General features: G+C 40.9%; 1 protein-coding gene across 4 annotated transcripts in view; it reads right to left on the bottom strand.

Moving 5' to 3' along the window:
• SNX25 (sorting nexin 25) overlaps positions 1 to 18535 on the bottom strand; it is a 91766-nt gene that overhangs the window by 61485 nt on the left and 11746 nt on the right. For all 4 annotated transcript variants that reach the window (XM_070781728.1, XM_070781730.1, XM_070781727.1 and 1 more), the window contains exons 2-3: positions 5866 to 5950; positions 2257 to 2473 (exon numbers count right to left, since the gene is read on the bottom strand). In XM_070781728.1, the coding sequence (XP_070637829.1) occupies positions 2257 to 2473; positions 5866 to 5950 (302 nt within the window). The remainder of the gene's footprint in view (positions 1 to 2256; positions 2474 to 5865; positions 5951 to 18535) is intronic.

Below are 18535 nucleotides of genomic sequence, written 5' to 3'. Positions count from 1 at the left end.
TTCACATACCCCCTCCTTACTGGAAGTTACTTTCTCTAAAAACAATGGTTTTCAAAGGGTGGTCTGCAGGCTCCCGTGTGTCCCCCAGACACTGTCAGGGGGTCTGTGAGGTCCAAACCCTATTCACAGCAACGAAACGATTCCACGTGTCTTGCCTGCTCTCACAAGTTGTAGTGGAGCTTCCCAGAGGCAACAGGCTGTGTGGTGACCTTGTCACTCTTGACGGTGAGTGGAAAGCATACTGTGCATTCTTACACTTAAAAAAAAAGTCTTAGTTTAATATCTGATATGATAAATATTGACAGATACGATGAGTGCTGAGCTGGTAAATGTTTAACAACTGGCTCTGCAAAGGGGAGAAAAGCTCCCATTTGGAGCATTTGCCCCATTTCACGGGGTCAGTACTCCCGCCGTGGCCAATTACAAAGTGACAAGTTAGTGCTCACTGACCTCAGGGTTGCTCCTGCGCCAGCACAAGCCAGCCCTGGGACCCGACGGCCGTAACCCACACAGACTAAAGCTCTTTCAGGTCCTCGACAACCTTCAAGAGCACAGGGCTATTCCCATACCAGGAAAACTGAAAACCACTGCTCCACAGTAAATTTTTCAAACTGTGGATTGGGACTCACAAAGAAGAAGATAAAATTTAATCTCAGATGCCATTTTTTAAATGGTAAAGAACAACAAAAAAAAAGAAAATCAAAGTTATAAGTAATGAGCATTATTTGATGAAACTGGATCATAATATAAAAAGTATTCCCAACTCTCACAATACTGTTAACCCGCTATATTGTAATACAAAATAAAAAGTTTAACAAAATTTTTTAATGTATCCCCCGTTTTATTTTTAAAATCTGCAAAAAACGTGGACATGTACACACTGCTCTATTTAAAATGGATAACCAACAAGGACTTACTGTATAGCACAGGGAATTCTGCTCAATGTTATGTGGCAGTCTGGATGGGAGGGGAGTTTGGGGGAGAACAGATACATGTATATGCATGGCTGAGTCCCTTTGGTGCCCATCTGAAACTATCACAATACTGTCAATCGGCTATACTCCAATGCAAAATAATCAGTTTAAAAAAAAAAAAAGTTTGCAAAAAACACTGGGGGCAGTGAGTGGAAAAGAATAGGCATATGGTGGCCCTGTGGATTCTGGCCTCGTGAACCTAAGCTGGGTGAGCGTGGGGAGAGAGATGACTCCTGGACAGCTGCTGTCTCACGACCCTGCTTAACAGCCAGGAGCCCCCACAACCTCACAGGCAGGGCAGCAAGTACTCGCAGACCAATCCACAAGACAGGGCTTCTTAAGGAAGGAGGAGAGCTACCACCTGCCCGAGGAGGATGCCTCTGCTTCCTCATCCCCTTACATATTTTGCAAATACTTTCTCTTCTCCCCTAAAATAGAGGCAGCGCTGTATCAGTGAGAAGAGGCCCCAGAAACTGCTGGGACCCTGCTCCTACTCCAACTGAGACTGTATCCAGTAGGCAGAAGCCTACTCGCTGCAGTGAGACTGCTCTTTATGGCCAGGTTAGAGGTGCTATGAGTCGTCACGCTCTCACTCAACAAGAGTGACACAGACGTTTAGGATCCTATCAGCAAACCTAAGGGAATAACGATTTGTTATGAGCACCGAGGTCTTGTTGAAGTCTTCTTCCAAAGGCAGAGTCACCTCTCAGGCACGAACTTTTCCTGGCTAATAGTACAAAAGGCTGACAAGCCTGAGTACTGGCAATTTTCACATGAAAACACCTTCTCTAATCATGGCCTGCATGCTCCAATACGGAGTTCCTTTTAAAAATCAAGTTTTGGGATACTGTGATGCAACAGAGCTCTTAACACAGGACTCACAAAAAGAAACATGAACTTTATTTAAACTTTCTCGAAAACTGAAAACTCACTGACACTCTTCAGAGTGCATAACAACTATATTTAAATGTTCTGTTTCTAGGCACCTTTAACGCTACTAAATAAATTCATGATAGTGCTGGCTCTGTAAAATTAATCTCACTGCTTCAGCTATTTACAAAATCAAACAGGTCTATACAGTGGTTTTCTGGTAAAAAAAATTTTTTTATTTGCTCTATCAGAACATTATAATGATTCCCCACAATGTCAACATTTCCAGCCAAGGACCAAAAAGAGGATGAATATGCTAGAGTTCTGTCTAGACTCTGACCCCTTTTCTCAACAAGGAAAATACTTTAACGTGAGTAAAGGGAGGAGAGGCTGTTCCCACTGTAACAGCTACCTGCCACTCGCCGCCTTCAGGTCACAGAAGTGAGTGAGCAAAGCTCGCACGACATCGTTGCAGACGACTTTGACCATGTCCACGTGGCTCAGCCGGTGGCGCAGCTGCCTGGCGACTTCCCAGAAGTCCTCGGACAGCAGGTGGTAGAGCTGGCCCTCGTCTCTGCTGAGGTTTCCATACCAGGACAGGATGTAGTCTCTGTAGCTGTAGTCAAACACTACCAGGAAGAGAAAGGCCACGCGTCAAACGCGGGCAAGGGCCGCAGACACTGAGAGAGCGCTCCTGCTGTCTGCTGCTACTTAACAGTCGCTTTAAAATATAAAGAGTGGAGAGCAAAACAAGGGAAGACACACTGTTTCCTGAAACCTTTCAAAACGAGGGATTCTTATCTAACTCGAATTTTGGGGGTGTGGAGACCTGAGGTACTAGATTTTCTTGGATAGCCCAATCTTTAAATAGTCTATCTTGGTACCCAACTCCCTGATTGGGTGTTTAATTTCAAATTGCTCTAGATGGGTGGAAATCACAAGGAAGTTGCTTTTTTCTGTTCAACACAAGCAAGAGCTGAACAAAAACATTAAAATTGTTCGAGAGATTGCCATATTAGATGATGGATGCACCATCATAAGAAATTTCAACACAAGCAGAGCATTTAATGGACAAGGATGACATGGAAGAAAGTACTTCCTGAGATGGTAAGCTGGGTTACATGACCTCCAGGCTTTCACATCCTTTTATCCTCCTTCTGGGCATCCCAGTGCCAAGCAGCAAGAGCGTGATGACACACACTTTGCCAATAAAAACACTGCTAAGTTCTTCATGCGCAATTCCTTCTCTCTTACTCTTCTATTAAACTAAAAGTTTTCACGCCACGGGATTTTTAGCTAATAACAAATAAATCTGCAAACCGAAGCGTTTGGAAAATAGAAGCATTTTTTTCTTTCATTAAAATTTAATTTCAAATTAAAGCAGGAAATTAAGAGCAATTATAAGAGACTTAATACTTAAAACTAAGATCTTTTCAACATGCTAAAGGATTTATGTGAAGGCCATATTCACCTATATAATATTTCATTACATTTGTTAACCATATTGCATATTCTGATTACTGTAACTCTAAAACACTCCTTTTGATAATACATTTTGGTGAGAAATGGATAAAAACGAATACTGGCAAAAATCTGTACTTAGTAATAAAGGTATGTGCTAGTCACAGGTGTATCTTCTTTCAATAGTTCATCAGCACCCGTCTTCAAACTAAGTATCATAAAAATACAAAAGTACAAAACAAAGACACGATTCTATGTGTTATATAACTACAGACACTCATTCATGCAAGTACAAAAAAACCCAAAATATTTTAAAATATATCATCTGTGTCAATTCAAGGAGACAGAGAAATTCATGATAGTAAAATCATTTTATGTTCTTCATTAAGAAATATGCATGAGTAATGTAACAAACCACAGTAAGAAATGAAAGAACACTTATTCTCACTGCCAAGCAAACAGCTTTTCTTCTAAAGGCGTAACAGCCAACAAAAAATTCAATGCTGTTATGACTTAAGTACATCTATTTTCTAGGACTGCTCTTCAAGAAATAAGCAGGTAAGAGGGGATCACAGAAGATTAGAGAGAATGGAATAACATGATTAGAACTTCAGTTTTAGTTAGATTAATCTGAAAAGACGATTTAGGGTAACAAGAGAGAAATACTAGAGGTGAGGAGACCAGTTTAAAAGCTACCGTTTAGTCTAGAAAATGTTGGAGAAGGAAATGGCAACCCACTCCAGTGTTCTTGCCTGGAGAATCCCAGGGACCGGGAAGCCTGGTGGGCTGCGGTCTCTGGGGTCGCACAGAGTCGGACACGACTGAAGCGACTTAGCAGCAGCAGCAGCAGTCTAGAAAATGTGATGTTAGGTAAATCTCTATCTATAAATGTTCAGAACAAGGAATGACTCCGTCTAAGTAAACAGTACGAGAGAGAGAGCCATTTTCCACCTCTGCCTTCTCCCCGCGGTAACTCAGGCACAGTCTTCCGTGCCCAAGAGGGTAGAGCCCCACAGGTCATAAGTGGTCCATGACCAGAGTCTCTTGGAACAAAGAACAGTCATTCAACCAGGAACTGCCCTAGTGATGATGACAATAACAACAATTCCATTGATCACACAGATGTCCCTCTGTGGTTTGCAAAGTTTTCAAAAATGCAATTAGTAATTACTCTCCGTGTGCAGAAGAAAAGTCATCTTCTGGGAAGATCTGAGGTTCTTAGCTTATGTCACTAGTGCATCTACTGATTTATTCAAGAAAAATGAACACGTATTTCATACCACTGGGTAAAGAGATGTGAACTAGATAAGTGGAGCCTATAGAGAGGGGGAAAGCCATGCTCTTTGAGGTACCAGCTATGCTTCTTTTGTGTCAGCATCTAATCCTTGGACAGTTGGAGTTCTACTGAGCAAACAGCAGGTACTTGATAATTCCTGAATTACATTTCCTGCCCACATTACTGAGATAATTCAGGGCAGTCCAGTGAAAATTGGGCTGCAGATCTAGTGAGATTTAATAGTAAGTCAAAAAGACTTTTAAAAGTCTACCTTCTGCCAGTTTTCCAGGAAATGTAACTTGAGGAGAAAAACTTTTAAGGGTATCTGATATAGAAGAGTAGTTGCCAGTTCTCTCCTAACTTCATACTTAACACTGTGTATTTTCATCTGGAAAACCTCAGACTTTTTTTTTGTATATAATAATCAAAACTGTCAGTTTTTAGAAATTTGATTTTTAAAACATATTTTCAAAACTTTAATTTGATCAAAATATAGTCTCTTTTAAACTTTAATATGTGTAATTACACTTACTCATCCCCATTTCCAGACATATAACACTGTACCCGCCACAGTCCCCTTTCAATCATCTTTAATACAAGTTCCACATCTCTGTCCTTCATTCTTTTGTCAAGGTTGGCCAAGATCCCTTAATTTGGTTAACTGGTTTGTCCATGAGCAAGCCTGAGTGCATTTATTCCCAACACACTTTCTCTACGTATATCTATTAACAAAAGAAAAAAAAAAAAAAAAAGGCCTCCTGACACCTACTTCAAGTAACAGTGAACAACAGATTCTTGCTTCATATCGTGGAAGTACCCCACTAAGCTGGCTAGTTTCATGCGATCTGCAAATTCCTGCTTAATCAATGTTTAGATCCCATTCATTTAACTGAAACATGGATGTATTGGGGGGCTTCCCTGGTGACTCAGTGGTAAAAGAATCTGCCTGCCAATGCAGGAGACATGGGTTTGTTCCCGGGGTCGGGAAGATCCCCAGGAGAAGGGCATGGCAACCTACTCTGGTATTCTTGCCTGGAGAATCCCAGGGACAGAGAAGCCTGGCGGGCTACAGTCCATGGGGCCACAAAGGGTCAGACACAGTTTGCTGACTAAACAACAACTGGATGTATTTACTATGTCTTCAAGTAAAAATTCATGATGAAAAAAATCCAAATGGCATCAAACAGAGAGAGGATAGATAAATTTGCTGGAAATTACTATTTTCCTTTTAGAACATACTGAATTGCTTCCCGTGGTGATTATATACCCTCACTTAATCCTTACCTTCTTTCAGAGCTTTGTCCATATTATGAGAAATGACTACCCTTCTAGACTGAACTGACTCATTTGAGTTTCCATACACAGGACTCTGAAATATAAGAAGAAAAAAAGATACAGATTACTGAATAAATCACATAAATATAAAACCAAAAGTATGAAAAACCATTTAAACAGACGTTAAAATATTGCTTAACAGATTATAAGGTTCTTCTGGAAAAGTAAATACGTGCTTAAGGTTAAGAAATTTTTGAAAAAGAATTAAGGAAGGATTTTCCCTAGCAGATATCAAGACAGTGTGATGCTAGTGTAGAAATAAACAACTGAATGGTAGAAAGTACAAAAACATCTATACAGAAATGCCAATATATGAGAATTAAGAACATAATGAGAAAAATACTTCATATATTAATAACTCCAAACTGATTAAAGAGCTAAATATTTTCTTAACTAAAAATGTATTTAAAGGAAACAAAGGAGATGCTGTGTTTAATCCTGGGATGGAGAAGCCCTCTCCAAAATAAGACACAAAAAGAGTTAAAAAGGAAAAGAAACCTGACAAATACAACTACATAAAACAGGAAATTTCTGTTTGACAAAAGACAACTATAAAATATAACTGACAGACAACACCTGCAAGATGTATAATAAAGGACTATTATTTCATATATACAGAGATCCCGAAACAAGAAAAATAACTCTAAAGAAAAAACCAGGCAAAGAAATTAAAGGAGCAATCATAAAAGATAAACACCAATCAATTTATGAAAAACAAATTGCAACCTCTTTTTTCAATGAGAAATGCAAATAAGTGCAATGAGACACCACCAGACTGACAAAGCAGTGGCAAAGTGTCATCTAACCTAATGTTGGCAAAGACATGTGGGAATGGCCATTTTCATTCATCGTGAGGGGAAACGTCCATTTCTAAAAGCTTTTAAGAAAACAACTGAGAGCATATCAAAATTTAAAAGCACTCTGTTTATTCAGCAATTCTACTTCTAGGAATCCAGCTAAGATAAAATACTTGCACATTTAAAAAAAAAGTACACATACCAAGACTTTCACTGCTATAGTGACTCTAAGGGAAGAAATTGGAAATAAATCAAGTGTATCAGTTCAGTTCAGTTGTTCAATCATGTCCAACTCTTTGTGACCCCATGGACTGCAGCACACCAGGTTTCCCTGTCCATCACCAACTCCCAGAATCAAGTGTATACCAATAATCAAAGAGTTAAATTGTGATGGTTCATGTTTTAGAATATAATGCAGCCATGAAAAAAGAATGAATTAGGGACACATATGCCTTCATGAAAAGTTTTCCATGATGGAAAATGTTTGGAAACACATATGCTAAACAATTAAAAATGGTTTCTTCCTCCATATATGTCTGTATAACACAATTTAAAATTTTAATTATAAAAAGGTACTAGTTGGCAAAAACAGAGAGGCAACATGCAGGATTTAAATCCCACTATCAGGCAGCTAAGGGTACTTTAAAGAGAAAAGCTTTTTAATTGATCACATTCCAAAGTGATCAAAAGTATATGTATATTGTAAGCATATGCTGGACCATGAAGAAGGCTGAGTGCTAAAGAAATGATGCTATAGAACTGTGGTGTTGGAGAAGACTCTTGAGACTCCCTTGGACTGCAAGGAGATCCAACCAGTCAATCCTAAATGAAATAAATCCTGAATATTCATTGGAGGGACTGGTGCTGAAGCTGAAGCTCCAATACTTTGGCCACCTGATGTGAAGAGCTGACTCAGTAGAAAAGACCCAGATACTGGGAAAGAGTGAAGGTGGGAGGACAAGGGGACAGCAGAGGATGAGATGATTGGATGGCATCACCGACTTAATGCACACGAGTTTGAGCAAGCTCTGGGAGATGGTGAAGGACAGGGAAGCCTGGCATACTAGAGTCCATAGAGTCACAAACAGTCGGACACGACTGAGCAACTGAACAACAAATACTGCATTGGGTGTACTTATTGGTTTCAGGGGCTTCCCTGGTGGCTCAGTTGATAAAGAATCCACCTGCAATGCAGAAGACCCGGGTTTGATCTCTGGGTGGGGAAGATCCCCTGGAGAAGGAAATGGCAACCCACTCCAGCCTTTTTGCCTGGGAAATCTCATGGACAGAGGAGCCTGGCAGGCTACGGTCCATGGGGTTGCAAGAGTCTTACAAGACCTTGTGACTACATCACCACCACCACTGGTTTCAGAGCATAAAAAGAAGCTAGTTATTACTGGAACGTAGAGAACTTTTTTGTGCATGGGAAATATTACAAGTGCTTGACTACAGAGCCACTGTCACTCAGGAGGTCTAAATGGCTAAGGGCCCTATCAGCTTCATTCAATAAGTGAGGGTGAGGAAAGCCCTCTGTTCTCAGGCAGCCACCCCAACACAGCTGCAACCAACCCCTGGCCCTGGCCCACCGAACCCTGAGAGCAGAATTTCCAATGCTTAGCTTAGTTTCACACTATCTGTGGGTCAAACGCCAAGACTATCATCCACTTTTGTGATCACTGTTACTAAAAAAAACTCTTAGTGTTAAGATTCCTTAGTTGAAATACTTTTAAAAGCCTTAAGATGTATGTGTTACACTCAGAAAAGAATCCCTTTAGGCTACAAACTGGGCTTCCCTGGTGGCTCAGATGATAAAGCATCTACCTGCAGTGCAGGTGACCCGGGCTCAACCCCTGGGTCGGGAAGATCCCCTGAAAGAGGGAATGGTAACCCACTCCAGTATTCTTGCCTGGGAAATCCCAAGGACAGAGAAGCCTGGCAGGCTACGGTCCATGGGATTACAAAGAGTCGGACATGACTGAGTGACTAACACATATATACAACACTACAAATTAAGACATAATATTCAACACTTTCTCAAGGAATCATTAAAAAAAAGACAAAACCCTTAATCATAATCGTATAGACAAAAGCCATTTTATCCTAAAAGAAATACACTCTCATCTATCAAAAACTACTTTCTAGTTTCTGAGTAACTTGTTATAAAATTAAATGGTCAGGACATTTTACTGTAATTTTTAAAATTTTAGTTCATGAAAGGAAAAGACGGAAGAAATGAGAAGAATTTTTAAATTCTAGTGCTTTTTAGAACATCAGGCAGGTATTTAAACAACTTAATACCAATAGAGCACTATACTGATAAATAACTTTAACCACAGCTTCTCAAGCCTTTGGCGAACACTCTGGTATAGTTTTCCAAATATAGGTACAGCAGTTTCATGCACAATACTAACCAGATGATGAAATCACAGCCAAATGACGCTTAATTGAGAAGTTCCTGAATTCGGGTTCTTAAAATGGAAACTGTGTTTAAGGGCTGGGAGAGAAGCAGGTGTGAATATGACAACACATGCCTGAGCATATTTTGTACTTAAGTGTCTATCTTTACAGCTTCCTTCAGAACAATTTTGTGCTTATTTTTTACCTTTCCTTTCTCTCCCTAGTTACAGCTTTCCCAATTCTTACCATCTATCTGCACATTTCTTTTCTGTCTCTGCTTCCCACTTAGACATAATACCTACAATAAACATGTTTATCCCTACTCACTGTATTTGAATTAGGCTTTTATGCGCTTTAACTTAAAAAGTTTATGAGAATAACATTTTCTATGTTGCTTCTTTCTCTAAAAGCATTATCAGTTTTCCAGTCTGGTTCTGGATTTCCCTGCACTCTGTCCCCCAGGACCCTTATTAGGAGATAATAGAGAGTTCTTCAGCCCTGTCACCCCACAGCCTGATTGAGAGCCTGGAAGTAAGGAGAACAGGAAGATCAAAGAAAACATCATGGGCCCAAAGTAACTGGGTAACCACACATGGAAAGTCCTTTTTTTTAAGGATTTAATATTTCTGGAACCAGAACCTCTTCATGACTAAACTACAACACTAGAGTAGATTAGTCACTGCACACGCCTTTTCTTTCAGGTCACAGAGGGATGGGATTCACAATCAGTCATCATCCCAGGGTGGAGAGAGAGGAGAGGAAGCGGGGAGAAGGCCGGCAGCTAAGACTCAGGCACGTGAGCACAGCTGTGGCCCAGAGGGCTGTGAGGCGAAACCTGCCTTCTCTCTCCTTCCATTTATAGGTGTGAAAATAGGAACTGCTCACCACAGAGACTTCCCCAAGAGTTGTGTTCCAGCGAATGCTCGCCCCCGGCTCTGCACCTCGCAGTCCCTGCCCCTCCTCAGGGAAAGCCTGCGTCACACAACCGCTTTCCCAGTAACGCTGGTGCTGGGGAGTGTGAAGCACGTGCGCGCTGTCCTCAGCCCTCTGCCACAAAGCGTAAGTGACAGGAGGCTTCACCATTCCATCCAGAACTGCGGACTTCGAGTGTCATCTGAGCGGTCAGCCCTAGCCTGGAGTCTGACATCAGTATCCCAATACGGGGCTTCCCTGGTGGCTCAGATGGTAAAGAATCCGCCTGCAATGCGGGAGACCTGGGTTCGATTCCTGGGTTGGGAAGATCCTCTGGAGGAGGGCATGGCAACTCACTGCAGTATCCTTGCCTGGAGAATCCCATGGACGGAGGAGCCTGGCGGGTTACAGTCCATGGGATCACAAAGAGTTGGACACAACTGAGCATGTGCCAATACTAAGATAGAGGAACATCTGGTGAACCAGAATCCCTGCTATGTAAAAAAGATACACCTTATTCTCCATTTCATTAAGATAAATGAAACTTATCTTCATTTTAAGATTTAAACCTAGCTTGGACCCTACTTGTTGAGGTCATTTTAATCACTCAGTGAGTTCTCTGGAGAGAGAAAGTGAGAAGCCTCAACAAATAATTGCTCATTCTGAAAACGTTCTCCAAAGACAGGGCAAAACCTGAAGGCTTTGCTCCGATATACGAGACTCAGCATCAGACAGCAGAAGTCGTATCAGCAAGTGCTGTCCTGAGTACCTACGTATCAGCTTTCTGTTTACTTCTGGATGTCAGCTTTTAGTCTACAGCCATAATATGCTCCAACTGTCTTCGTGTCAGAATTAAGACACCCTCTCCTGAGGGAACAAGATCTGGAGAGAGATTCCACGCAGACAGTTGGGTACCCTGACACTATTAGCAACGAGACAGCCAGGGGTGACCTGGAACCCAGCTGAGACACACACCTCATTTTCCATTGTTTATGCGGACGACACTGCTTACTGTGTTGCTTCCTGTGGGAGCAGAGACAGGGCTGGTAATTCCTTTCATGCCTATTACCTGGACGACTCAAATAAACAAGTATCTTTCTCCTTCACTATATGCTTCTATAATAAAAAAAATTTTTTATGTATTTTGGTTTATTTAAAAAAAAAAAACTGTACAGAGTTAATGGCGTGATGGGCATAATTTCCTGTAAAGCTACTGAAATGGTGATTTATCTTAGGAAAACAAACACAAAACCCCAACCATCATTAACCACACATTGCTGTCACATGGCCCAGTCTTCCCAAGTATTCGCAGCATCAGACAATCTACTGGGATCTTGTGACTAATATTCTCATTCTTAAGCTATGTTATTCTCAAAACCATGGCTCCTTTCAAACCAACCGTATTCTACCTCATCCTCAAAAAATCATGTAATCAAAAGCAAAGAAACAAAACGACCCACACAGATTCCTTCTCAGGAAGACAGGAAGGGACTGAGGTATGGAAAGGCCACCGGACTTGACTGAGACCCTGATGAAAGAGCGTGACGTGAGTGACAACAGCCCCTCCAGCAATGGCGTCCAGTCTGTAACTGCTGGCTTGAAGAAAGCATTTTTCAGAGTGCCTGGCACCTAGTGACTACAACTATCATCACTAATAAAACTCAAAACAGGATCAACTTTCAACACACTGAGGCTAATCGGTTGGTTGGTTTTAACAGCTGATTGGATGGTTTTCTGAAGGGAAAAGAATTGTGGAAATGAAAGCAAGAGAGAAGGATTGAAAGTTAAATCACCAAAGTTAACACACAACTTAATAGAACATACTGTTCCTGAAGTATTTTTGCCTTTGAGGATGTACTTTCCAGAGAGGAAAGTGTCCGTTTCCTGGAGACGTTCTATCGTGTATGGGCCTTTATATTCTCTGTTACTGGTGAAGTATTCAAGTGTTCAAACAAAACCTGGTTTGATCAGAACCAGTTTCTTGGATTGTGCTTTATAATGTTTAACTGTGAAATAAAGAAGGTCTGGTTCACCTTATCGATAGATCAAACTGTATCCAATATATACTGAAAGGTTATCATTTAGGGAGATCGTACTGATAGAAAGTACTAGTTTTTTGTGTTTTCCCCCCTCTTAATCGAGTATAATTTCTGTTTTAGATAGAAGAAAGAAAAGCTACTCTCCGAAATTCAAACCTACAAATGTTCTCATATGCTTCAATTTCTTTTAAAATTGCTAGTTCTAATATATCTAGAGAGGGACACATTCTATAAATGTAAAGAATTAAAGCAGTCTATTCACACCATTATCCACAGATAATCCCTACTGATATTTTGGTCTTTTTCCTCCTAGTTGGTGAGGCCATTTCTTACCATGTAACTGTGGACAACTTACTTTCGTAAGGGCCTCAAGGGCCTCATCCGTAAAAGAAAGATAACAATGGTACCTACCTCTTAGGACTGATAAGAGCATTGAATTAATACACATGAAGTGTTTGAAACTGTGCCGGGCAATGTATTATTAATTATAAATTACTCTTGGTACTTTATTTACATATACTTTGGAACAAATTACAACCACCACATTCACAGATTTCTGCACCTGGTTTTTCACACTCAGTATTTTATTATGAGCATCTTTTATGTAATAAAGATTTGGAATGTTTTGTTTTGAATGACTTACACTGTATTTTAACCATTCTCTTATTACTGTATTATTTACTTGGTCCTCAACACGTTTTTCCAATTTTCCATGAAAAACCTATTCATTTCCATGCTATCGACCTAAGTGTAGCATTACCAAAACTGTTCTAAACAATACTGGAAATGTCTATGAACCACACAGTAGATTTGAACTCTGACTTCAAACAACTGTGTGCCTCAAGAATGCTGTTCTTATCTTTAAGGAGAGTCCTCTACCAGCCAAGGAGAAACTGATCGAACAACAGGGCATGGTGTGTATCGGATGCTGTGAAGCACAAATTACGCAAAGGTGAACAGGAACAGTCCCTGTCAACCTGTTGAACCGACAGTAAGTAACCTACATGCCTTGAAAGTCCAACACTGCGGGGTGTTTCCAGATGGGAAAACGAGGAATGGCCACAAGAGGCAGGTGCAGGTCAGGCCTTCTCTATCCTTGGGGAGCAGTAAAGGAAACCACCCTGTCCTCCAGAAGCATAAATCCCCACCATGATTTCACCTGAAATGAACTTTGGCAAGAGATGAATGGTAGATTACATGGTGAGCAGCTTCCATAGCTTAGTACACACCAGTTATTGGAAGTATTGTTGTGTTCAGGCTAAAGGCCAACCCTGCCTGCACACAAATGTAGGAATCAAGGTTCTGTTTCTATTTTTATAAAGAAAGATAATCAGTTAGGTTAGCTCCTGAGACCAGATCCTATGACTGGGTATGAAATCAATTAGATCTTTTCTCTGAACAAGTATGAAACTCAAGTGTGCTTCAGGCTAGGGCACAATCCCATTATTACTACTAGGGCAAAAGCATATGACATCACATGACAGCAGCAAGGCTTAATTAAGACCCAGAAAAAAGTTGGCTACAGTCGATTCTTTGCCATTTTCTCGCTGTGTTATGATGAATATGTCCATTTCTCTGAGATTCAGTTTAAATAATGTCTGTCCTATTTATACTAAAGGATTGTTATGCATCCCAGAAGACAATGTGCGTGAAAGGGTTTTTTAAAGTGTAAGACTCTTAGTCGCTCAATCGTTGTCAGACTCTTTGAGACCCACGGACTGTAGCCCACTAGGCTCCTCTGTCCATGGAATTCTCTAGGCAAGGATACTGGAGTGGGTTGCATTTACAAAGCAGTATTCAAATACAGATCATTTTTACAATGCCAAAAGTCATAGTCCAAATTTTTTGCAATGTTAATCAAAGAATGATTATTGTTATATTACATGTGATTAGTGTTATGACATAGCATACTTTCAGACTTGACTATCACAAGCAAATTCCTTTAATAATGTTTCTTGGTTATTCATCTACTAAAAAAATGATTATTAACGCAAAGGCAAAATCTCTATTAACTAATCAACAGAGGTATTTTTTGAGACAGGTTAACATACTAAGGGTTGTTTTTCCATTCAGTTGGACAAATTAGGTTCATGGGAAGAAAAAAAATGTGCTTCATTTCTAATGTCAAGGACTCAGATCTGAAGCTCCTGAGAAAACACACTCCACTTGATTACAAGAGAAATGTAAGTGTATTTCAAACCAGACACAGATTTAGAAACTGAAATTATAACATGCAGTTGACAGTACGCAGGCAGACAGCAGTATGTCTGAACTGGCAAGTAGAGAACAAGAGACTAGGCTGGGGGAGAAGAATGAGGAAAAAGCAAACTGGCTTAGGAAAGATCACTGATGACTGACAGCAGCTTTTGCATTCCTACAAAGATTTGCGTAAGAAAAATTCTGCAGCCATTTTATCACTGGCTCACACTGTAATTGTGAGCTCATGAGGGAAATCAGAGGTTTTCACATTTCCATCAACTCATTCAATCATCTAACACGCAATGAGGACTCTGCGTCTGCCGCTTAGTTGGGTTCCAGAGACAAAGGTAAACACATTCTCTGTGCTCAAAGGGCTTAATCTATCCCTGATGGAACAGAAGCTCATAATCGAATAACTGATGAGCTCAAACACTGTGGGAGGCTCTGCTTAGGAATTCTAGCGTTCTTCCTATTCTAGGCTCTCTTCTACATTTCGCTCTCCAGCCCAGGTCACGGAAGAAAATCTACTCAAATATGCAATCAATCCAAGAGATCATTTCATAAGAATTCTGAAGTTCAGACACAGTGAATTATAAAAATTATTTTCATAAGAGTTCTTACTGAAACCACTGAATTGAAATGGAGACGATGCCAGCATGGTTGCCCCCGCTTCAAAGCTATCATGTAACTCAACAACTGGATGAGTCACACAGAACTGCTTTTTTTCACAGAGATGCTTTAATGAAAGCAATCACTTTTTTTTTTCTTCATTACTGTCCCAAAAACCCATAATACCACTCTTATTAAATTTGTTGACTAGCTTTTAAATGAAAACTGGTGATAAAATATTCAGGATCTAGCTGGAAACACATCACATTGGTGATTTGATTCAGCGAGATTTCTAATATTTTCATAGCTCCCTTGAAGCAAAAAGCTGAGCTCCAGGCAATGGCTTTGATAACATACATGTACTAGATACTGATACGCGTGAGATGGATTACTGCCATAAAAATACTAGATGCAAAAAAAGAAAATACAATTCAATGGAATCTACTCAAAGAGACGGACTTTCACATCCCTTATAACTGGAGGGTAAAAATTATCTACCCCAGCCTAGATCTAGATCATAGAAATTCTTCCATTTCTATATAAAATAAATGTATAGAAATTCAAAGAATAAAACCTTCTCCTTATGAGAAACGTGGTGTTAAAGATAAGCTTCAGTGCAGCAGCCACTCCACCTCTGAGCAGAGAGGACAGGTGGTGAGTGTGGATCCACAGGACAGGGCCGCCGGATACAGTTCCCAGTCTTCTCGGTCTCTGCTGACCTCAGGAAGCCCCCAGCCCCTGCTTGGAAACACATTAACTCATTTTCAAGACTCACTTGGGGATTTTGTTCTAATGCAGATTTCGAGATCCTAATTCAGCAACTATAAGGCATGCCTTTGAAACACAGCATTTTTAGCAAGAATTCCTAAATTATTTATGCATCTTTAGACCACATTTGGCGAAACACTGCTAAATGGTAGTGATGACAAAAGATTATGACCTCTGAGAAAAAGCTAGGAAGTTTTATTTCTTGGAAGATTTATTTTAATACAAGAGCGAAAGTGAGAGAAAGTGGAGTTGCTCAGTCATGTCCAACTCTTTGTGACCCCATGGACTGTAGTCTACCACACTCCTCCATCCATGGGATTTTCCAGGCAAGGGTACTAGAGTAGAGCCATCGTTTTACGTCAATTGGGACAGAGTCACAAAAGACTCACGGAATCTCAATAAAATTACCCTCGACACATCCTCCTCCTCACTATCAGCAATCAATCTGCCTCCCACTTACCAAGAAAGTCGAGGTGACCCAGTTTGAAACATCTCAATTCCCTGCCAGCCTCGCGGCCTACGAGCCTCTCTCCCTGCTCCTGTTTCTACCTCCTTCCCGTTAGTCTCGAGCCTGAACCCTGTGCCCTGACCCTGTCCACCCAGACACTGCCCTAGCCTGTTAGCATCCTGTCTCTGGGATCTGCAGGCTCTTCCTCTCTACTTTTCAAGATTTCTCTTTAACCCAAAACTGCGGTTAAATCTCTCAACTACAAAACTGCCCAAAGCACACCCAGCGCATACACACCTGTGAAGGCCGCCTTCTCTCCTTCTCAGCCAAGTTGCTAGGGGGCGCCGTGCACCCCATCTCTGCTTCCTCAACTGCCCCTCACCCCTCACCCAAGAGGATCAATGCCATGTCTGCCCCGTGTCCACCCTGCCCTCCCAGATGCCACCCACATGGTCTTCAGTGTCAAACTTGGGGTCACTTTCCCCGCCTCTTTCCGGACCACTAGCCAGGGAGAGGCAGGCCCACCCATGGGGAGGGCAGAGCTAAGACAGACAGAGAGGGGTGGTCCTGAGGGGGTGTGTCCACACGCAGCCTGACCTCCTCCGCAACTCTCCTACCTCTGGGTTATGTATCCTTTTTTAAAATTTTTTAAGAGCTTCAAGAAATTATTTAATAACCAAAATAACTCTAGGGATATTGAGAGAGGTGGATCCAGGTTTTACAGAGATTGGAATTTACACAGTATTGAAGGCTTTCTTAGAAAAAAAAAAATACACAATTATGAGCACAAAGTTAGAGACAGAGATGGATGCTTATTCAGAATCAGGAAATAAATATAAGAAACTGAGCAGCCCGTGCAGGTGAACTCAAGCTTCACAACCTCACCTAAATCCACCTCCAAGATGTAGGTGTTCTCCTTAGCTCCATGTTTATAGATGAGATGACCGAGACCTTGGTTGAGTAAACCAATGTATCATATCTTAAGATAATAAATCTCATTGTTTAAAAAAAAGGGGGGGGTGGCATTTACAGGTATAAGTCATGTTTAGAAAACACGTTTAGAAAACACCAGGTTAAGAAAAGTTAAATGGGTTCCTTCACTTGGATTTCTCAGAACGTTAGTATAGCAGTACACAGTAGAAAGCTTCAAGAACTTACGTCTTCAAATTGATGTGACCCGCCCCCCTCGACAAGCCTCTCCTTGCCTCTTCTGTTTTTGCAGTGTATAATAACTAAAAGCATCTCCTAAATTAAGTGTCTACGGGTCACAGTTTAGAGAACTCTGATTTTTCCCAGAACAGAAGAAAAGAACGTATGACTGTTTGGTACCGTATAGACAGGGCAGAGTGGGAACCCGGAGGCTTCACTGTCGTTCCACAAGGTTCTCACACAGAATGGCAGATGGATCTCACGTTATATGCCAACTAATAAAATCTTAGTAGCCTCCTGGAATGTTACGTTGAAAAGGATTCTGACGCTTCATCCGGACTCGGGGGGCGGGGGAGAGAAGCAGCCTTACCTGCTCAGCAGTGACTGTCATGAGCACAGAAGGGGCAGTTGTGATGTCATTCTGAGACCTCTAAAGTGACACTAATTCCTAAACAGATCCTAGAACCATCCCAAAGATGCTCAAGTTTTCTAAAACCTGAATCAGGCCAGACTAATCTTTAATAATTAAATCTTTCTTTAATAATTAAATAATTAAAATAACTGTAGAGGCTCCAAAATAAGAAAGACTTGGGTTTAATTTATTCTTCCACTTGCTCTGGGCACATGCTTTACCCTCTCTAAACTTCAGTTTGGCCTTCCCATGGGGCTCAGTGGTAAAGAATCCACCTGCCAAGCAGGAGATCTGGGTTTGCTCCCTGAGTCAGGAAGATCCCCTGGAGAAAGAAATGGCAACCCACTCCAGTATTCTTGCCTCAGAAATCTAATGGACAGAGGAACCTGGCTACAGTCCACGGGGTCGAAAAAAGCGATATGACTGAACGACTAAACAGCAGAATGGCAAACCTCAGTTTTCCCATTTGTAAAATGAGATTAACTGTTCCTACCTCACATGGAAGACAAACATTTAACTGGGTAATGCATATACATACATACATACAGTAAATGCAATAAACATTAAGTTTAGCTATAGCAATTACTAAGGTATTCACTTTATGGCATTCACATTATGACTCCCGTGGTACATGTGTTTGTCCACTATACTCAGAGCCATCGGTTACAGTAAAATGAATCAAATGTCAGCCATAGAAACCATTTTCCAGAACCCAATATCAATGTCAATTTATAGGCTATAATAAGCAAATGGCAAAGCACTATTCAAAGTGTTACCTGCGTTGAAGGAGACAGAGTACATAAATCTAACTACTGAGTGGTTATTCTTTGCAAAAGACAGATCTCTTAACATATTTTTTCCAACCTCTCCATAGAGAAGGCCAAGACAC

Source organism: Bos indicus, chromosome 27 (genome assembly GCF_029378745.1).
Source record: "Bos indicus isolate NIAB-ARS_2022 breed Sahiwal x Tharparkar chromosome 27, NIAB-ARS_B.indTharparkar_mat_pri_1.0, whole genome shotgun sequence".
NCBI classification, from domain to species: Eukaryota; Metazoa; Chordata; class Mammalia; order Artiodactyla; family Bovidae; genus Bos; species Bos indicus.
Note: the sequence above shows the minus strand (reverse complement) of the source record. Positions and strands in the feature narration are given on the sequence as shown.